This window comes from Apaloderma vittatum, unplaced genomic scaffold, assembly GCF_000703405.1.
Source record: "Apaloderma vittatum isolate BGI_N311 unplaced genomic scaffold, ASM70340v1 scaffold30597, whole genome shotgun sequence".
NCBI lineage: Eukaryota > Metazoa > Chordata > Aves > Trogoniformes > Trogonidae > Apaloderma > Apaloderma vittatum.
The window spans coordinates 1-6,948 of NW_009726109.1; the positions used below are offsets into that span (position 1 = coordinate 1).

The following is a 6,948-nucleotide window of genomic DNA, read 5'->3' on the forward strand; positions in this document are numbered from 1 at the left end:
TCCCGGGGGGTCCCTGCCTCCCTGCTCTGACTTTGGCCGCTCATCCGTACGGACGGGCAGCGCCGTGGGGCTCAGCCTCCCCCCCAGGGTTATGATTTTCCCTTCCAGAGCTGGTGCAGAGACGGATGCACCGGTCCCGAGTGCCATGGAAGAGTCAAAGAGAAAGGTAAGTCTGATGTTCCAGTGGGGTTTACGGCGCTTAGAGCACTGGGGCTGGAAACACAGCAGCTCTCAAACAGGCCTGAGACTTGCTGCTGGTAACGGCCACAAAGGGGCACATGGAAGCCCCAGAGGAGCTGCAGGAGGGGGTCAGAGCTGTGGGGCACGTCGGAGAGGGCTCTGCTCACAAAACTCCTTTGACTCCCCATCTTTTCTGTGCTACTGTCGTGCTGAGTTTAGAATTACAGCAAATGGCAGAAGCAGAAGAGAGGAAATCCCCAGCACACAGGTTGACTTTGCCACCACTCACTGATGAGGACAAGAAGAAGAAGAAAGGGGAGAAAAACAAGCCAGGTTGGGAGAGATTCCCTTACACATTGCCTTGCTGTCCCTTTTGCATCAACCCGGTGCTTTCTGCTGGAAGATACTGAGCACAAGCCACAAAAAGAAAATTATCCAAGGGGACATGCTGAGAATAAAGTGGGAGAACTAAAAAAGGCCGGGAGCGCTTTGTAGGCTTGGCTCTAACTGCAACCGGCTTTTGCTGGGGCTGCAGAGGGTTTGAATTCAGTTGTTCCTTGTATTTCCCTCAGGCACATATGACAGGAGAGTGTGGATGTAAGTTGTTCAAGATGGACTATGACATAGGCACAGACCTTTTTCTGTTGTTGTTTCACCAGTTGTGTTTATGCTGAGTATAAAAGACCAAAACCACCCTTCCTTTCAGAGACATCGTCATCCCAGGAGAAATACACAAGTTTTACTGAGAGGAAGTTAGAACTCAGGAAGGCTGAACTAGCTAAAATGTTGGAAGAGATCAAAATGACCACAGTAAGTGCCACAGATACCCAGGTGTAGGCAGCAAATCCACAGTTACCCCCATCTGCCTTTATGGAGGAAATTCTAGCAGTCTGACTCACTCTTGCAAAATGGCATGTGTTTATTTATTAATACGCTGGAGGTAATTATGCTGCTCTGCTTAATGCTGTGAAATCTAACCTTGATATTTTCTTTTGAGAAAAACTAAAAGAAACTCAGAGAGGATCTAGGCTGTAGCAGTAGGATTTAGGAATTGTGAGCTGTTAGAAAAGACTATGGGTATCAGATTTTCTCAGGGTAGCAAAGAGAAGGTGGGGTGGAGGACATGGCCACAGCTTGTTAGTAGGTGGAAGGTAGTTCTAAAAGAGAAGGTGATCCTGCAGCTGGCAGTAAGGAAGGTGAGAGCAGGGCTGTGCTGTGTGTGGGGAGTCAGAGCGCCTTGGCAGCGAGACTGCTGTTACCGTGGGACGGGAATGTCCCCAGGCTGCTAAGAAAACTCAGGGCTGTTGTGAGTGGTGGAATCTGCAACAATTTAATCTGCCAGTTCCCATAGGATCTGACCAATCTGCAGAAAAATGCCATCGAGGAGCTGAAGCAGTGCAGCGCCTGCCTGGTAGAGACCAACTGCTGGCTGGTGAAGGGCATCCAGCACACGGATGACAGCACTGCCAGGCAAGCCAGGAGCCTGCTGCAGCAGTATGAAGTGTTTCAGGTGAGGCTTAGGGGTTGACTGACAGACTCAATTCAGCAGAATGCGAAACTTCCCGTTACCTGCTAGCGCTGGGGAAGGGTCAGGCACTGACCACCGAGTGTGACTGGCGCGTCCCTGGTCCTGGGGGGAGCTCTCTGATGCCCGGACATCCTGCAGGGTGCTCTTGGTTTGTGCCCGTGTTTTACACCCTGACTATAACTGTCCTAAGCAAGAGTAATGACCCCTGTAACAGCCCAGATCCATCCCTCCATAACACCCGTGGCTCCAGCTGGCTCCTGAAGCACCGCTCTGCTCCCCAGAGCAGTTCCCCTGCACGAGCTGGCACCGGCTGCAGCGACAGATTCCTCTGTGCTGCTAATCTGAGCAACAGCACGAGAGAGGAAGGTCAGGGATGGCGCAGGGGGACGTTTCAGAGCTCCGTGGAATGAGCAGTGACTGGATTTCTCCCCGTGCAGAGGGAGAAGGTGATATTGCAGACCTCCAACCAGAACCAGCTGGATGCAGCAAGGGCAGAGCTCCAGGAAATGGAGAAAACAATGGAAAATAATCTGGGAAGTGAGTTCCACACATCGCTGTGAAATGCAGCCTATACAACCCTGCTAGCTTTGCTTTCCATCTTATTAGGTTAAAGACAGTGTGTTGATCTTATAAATGTCAAACAATTCCATTTCTGAAAGCGAATCCTGTTCGCTCTCTGCGGCTGATCTTTCTGTCAGCCTGTCAGGAGGGAGAGAGCCCGGTGATGCCTGGTGGCCTCTGCCCAGGGGGTCGGAGTTGTCGCTCCGTGGTGGCTGTTTGCATCGTCCCATTGGGGCAGGGTCTGGCTGAGGGGGTCTGACTTGGGGCCCTGTTCCCACTTCTCTCAGGAAGTGTAACCACCATAGAGAGAAGGGCTCAGGCAAATGCAGGACAGGCTCCTTAGCAAAGAAATAAAGCTCTGGAACCCCTGGTTTGAGATTTTCTCTTTTGTGTTTCAATCAGAGCTACAGCAGGAGCTGGATAAAGTCACATCAAAGGTCCAAGTTCTCCAGGACGAGCTCAGCGTCCTGCGGCCCTACATCGACGGGCAGTATCCAGAAGGAGCTGTCCACATAGTCCTTCTGCAGAACAACATCCAGAGCCTGAAGAAGCTGAAGAAGGTGCCACACAGTGTGGCCAGGGAGGAAGGAGAGGGTAGGGGAGGAAGGGACAAGATCGTCATCTTGCCTAATGCCCCTGCTGTTTCTGTGCGCTGCTTCCTGCCCTTCTCAGGAGGAGACAGAGAGGACAGAAGAACTGGTGAAGGCTTCCTTGGAGGAAGTGAAAGAGAAGGCGCAGGAGGAACAAAAGACACTACTACAGAAAGTCGTGGAGGTTCGTGAAGTTTATGTGACCTCTCAGCAAGGGGGACTGGTTTTTGGGAGCTGGATGACAGGGCAGGGGCTGCCACACGTTGTCCATTAGCAATAGCACAGTGCAGCCAGCACCCAAAGAGTGACAGAGCATCGCTGCTCCCCTCCTGCTGCTGTACTGGATCTGGGAGGGTACGTCAGGAGCCCTTCTGTGTTGCTGCTGGAGTCTGATGCATTGAAATATTCTCAGACTCACTCTAGAGTTTGCCACGTGGAGGTGAGTGCATGGTGACCCAACATTCACCCTGCTTTTACGGTCCCTGTTTTATTACATTATTTAGGTGGCTGCTTCGCTAATTGGCTGTGACACCGCTGTGGCAGTGCACATATGTTTGTAATAAATTCATGAGGAAATTAAACTATATGCAGCACTACAGAGCAGGGACTGCTGTCGTTCTTCTCAAAATAGGATGAACTCCTGTTGCAGAGCTCCTGCTCGCAGCATACACTCAGTGCTTTTCCTGGGCTAGCAGCTTGAAAGCACTAAGAAAATATTAATTCCTGGCTTTGTTTACAGCCTGCTCTGGTGCAGGGCCCTTCTGCAGGTGAATTTGTAAGCGCAGGTGGTATGTTACCAAAGGAATATTAATAAGCTTTCCTTGGGAAACTGAACTGAGTCTCTTGAGCTTGTCAGTCTTATGCCATGATCAGCACAGTGTGGTCTCACCCACAGTCTCCTTCTAGAGGTGGAGCCTGAACCTTGTTTGAGAAGAAAGTGTTTTCTTGAAGGGTGATGCGTTTGGACGTGGCCAGCAGTGGCACCTGGCAGTGGCAGGGTTTCACTCCGGTGGTCATGGAGTTTCTTCAGCTGGTTTTCCTCTCTGCTCACACAGGAGATGTTGCTGCACCAGGATGGCCTGAAGCAGATGGTGATAAACAACCATGCTCTGCGATGTAACATACTGAGGCAAAAGAAGGTGAGTGAGCTGGGGAAGCACCAGCAGCAGAGCCAGCCACCCTTGGCCCTTGCCTTTCGTGAGGATTTTGTCTGCCCTAGCAGGGTTCGTTGCCTTCCATTCCCGCTGGCCTCAGTGAGCTCTCAGGACATCCAGCAGGTGTATCAGGAAGCCACTTAGAGGCTTACTTGCACGAGGGATGTTTTCCAGCTCTGCTCTTTGCAAGATCTTAAAAACCTTAGTTCCTGCTTCTGTTGCAAAGTAAAGTCACTTGTTCGGATTATCAGGGACCTGGAGAAGGATATTGGTGAGCTGAAGAGAAGCATCCACACGCTCCGCCAGAGTGCGAGAGACCCAAGAGAGCTGATCTTTGCTGACGTTGTTCTCTGCAGACCGAAGTAAGGCTGGTTGGGGGAAGGCACAGCCCTTTTTCTGTGGCCTTGGCCTGCAGAGTCCTTGGCGTTGCGTGCTGATAACCTTACCCCATCATTTCCACTTAAACTGTTAAACCTACCCCCAGCCCAGTGTACAAACCCACGGGGTTCTGCTCAGGAAGATGGCTCCAGAGTCTCGTGGTCTTGCCTAAGAGCTGCTGGGAACTAACCACGGCTCTAACGCTGATCCTTGGTCACATCCCATCTCTTTTCTGGGCTTCCCTTTGCCTGCAAGAGGAGGTTATGTGTGGCTGCAGTCAGGGAGGGTCAGGACCAGCAGAGTTTTCAAGGCCCTTGTACCTGCACCAACTCTTAATTTATTGTCGTTCTCGCTTCATGGCTGGGAAGCAAAACTGAGGGGACTCACGAGGAGCATCCCTGTCGAGGCAGTTCTTACCCATCTAGAGCCACCTGGTGTGAAGTGGCACCAGCGCTCTGTGAGAGCAAAGACAGGCAACTATTTCCCTAATAAGTTAAAAAAAATTGTGTTGGCGGTGTTGGCCAACGGCAAAAAGGCAAAACTTTGTTACTTTTCTCAGGGCTTTTTCCCTGCCCCAGTTTTCTGGCAGCCAATTACTTCCCGAGCAGAGGTTGTGGGTAATCCCCACTCTGGTTTACCAGCATGTGCCAACACTGGGTGTAGGAATTACAAAGCCTAAGGTGAATCCTTGCCTAGCGTTGGTGGGGAGAAAGTCCTGCAAGCTAAATCACAGGCTCCTCTCTCCAGGGACAGACCCAGACAGGCCAAATCTGTGGGCTGAAGCGTACCAGCAGCCAGCCCTCACAAGTTTTTCTCCACCTTCCCACGGCAGGCTGGAGGCCCCTTGTCCTGCAGCAGCAGAGTCCTGCCCGGGGCAGGGCAAATCACCAAAGAGATTTAGAGCTGCCGAGGTGCCTCAGGTTTCTGTGCTGCCTGCTGACCAGGGGTACAAACCTGAGAGGGAAAAATAGTTCAGACGCGTTTAAAACTCAAGTGTGCTGCAGCCTGAAACCTGCAATTGTGCGCTGAACGGCGTGCGTGCGCTTATTTAGAGCAACCGCCTCTACAAATTATTCTTGGCACAGAGACGTCTACTAAGGGAGTTGTTCCCTCGCCGCGCGTCCCGCAGGTGCCTGCAGCTCCTCCTCACCTGCACGCTGGGGTCGTTTTCCGTGAAAATGTTCATCCCTTGGGATGAGCAGATGCTCACCAAGGCAAACTGGTGGCAGTGCAGGCGACAAGATGGGCTGGATTTCCCGCTCCGGGGTTTTTAGCTGGAAGCCAGGTACAGCTGCGGGGCTGCGGAGGCACAAGTCGAAGGAGGAGGAAAGCCTGGAACGCATCAGGATACAGTGAGGGGAGGCGAGAGGTCGCATGATGGATTAGTGTGACTTCTTTTTTTTTTTTTTTTCTGATTTAAAAAAAATGATGAAAAAAAGGGAATTAATTAGCCTCAGCAGCTGGTGGGGCCGGGGTTACTGAGGGTGGCTGGGAGAAGAGTTAAAAATAGCAGGAAGGCCCAAGTGGAAAGTTTCTGTAACATCACAAGTCAGGCATTTGGTGCTTACCCGCCCTGACAGGCGGGAGCCTGTGCCAGAGCCCTCTCCATCAGCCCTTTCCCACTGACCTCCCTGCAACTTTTCACACGACTTCACCAGTCCTTTTTTTTAATTATTTTTTTTTTCTGAGTAACCATTTGGTTCCAGACATTGGATTTGCTTCTTGAAAGAGGAAAATTGGACAAGAGCTGCGCTCGGCCTGGGATCATCGAGGTGTTCAGGACTCTTGCTGACCCTCTTTGCATTGCCACGTGCTGCTGGCAGCCCACTGCACCCAGAGGAGCTGTAATCCCCCACATAGCTATTTCCATTTCCCAGTTAAAACTCCTCTGGCTTCAAGGGAACCCCGATGCATTTCAGCAGCACCTTTGAGCTCGGTGCTAAGGGCGCTCTGGACGCACAGTTTGTCCCGGACTGAGACGGAGATGGATGAGCGCAGTCCCGAGTGAGCCCAGTTTGCTGCGCTTGTCCTCTCGCTGCTAGAAAGCAGATGCTGCTCCGACGGGCTTTCTCTGCTTCTGTTTATCCTTTGGGATTGACAGCAAGGGGCAGCTAATTTCACTCCTTCTCCCTCTCAGGGGTTACACATGGCTTTGCCTCTCTGGGAAGGCCAGCGAGCACCAAGCTCAGTCACAAGCACAGTGTGAGAGAGAGCTGTGGAGCAGGACTCAGCCTTGGAGCTGTGATCTTTCGTAGAAAGAAACCAGTGACCGGGATGGACTGTGAAGGGCGAGCCAAAAAGCAAAATTGGAGCTGGAGGTTGGGCTGCGCTCTAGTTCATCCCGAACAGGGGCTGCACAGGATCTTCCCCTCCTCCTCACACCAAAGTGCTGTGGTTTATCCCTGCTCTTTGCTTTGCCTCTTCTCACTCTCCTTTTGCTCTCAGGTGCACGCCAGACACCGAGGTGGTCCTCAACATCCCGGCCAAGGGGACGCTGCTCAGCTGACTGGGTTCTGCTTGCAGGCCCCATCACAATGATGCCGGAGGTGTCAAAGCT

At 52.0% G+C, this 6,948-nt stretch overlaps 1 protein-coding gene across 1 annotated transcript; it reads left to right on the top strand.

The window, feature by feature from the left end:
• Nucleotides 1-410: 410 nt before the first annotated feature.
• On the top strand, nucleotides 411-6,897 carry LOC104269987 (chromosome unknown open reading frame, human C20orf96). The gene is made up of 9 exons (XM_009873163.1): nucleotides 411-513; nucleotides 887-990; nucleotides 1,532-1,690; nucleotides 2,146-2,245; nucleotides 2,672-2,829; nucleotides 2,942-3,043; nucleotides 3,915-4,006; nucleotides 4,265-4,375; nucleotides 6,837-6,897. The coding sequence occupies exons 1-9, from the start codon at nucleotides 411-413 to the stop codon at nucleotides 6,895-6,897; spliced, it is 990 nt and encodes a 329-aa protein (XP_009871465.1).
• Nucleotides 6,898-6,948: the final 51 nt, after the last annotated feature.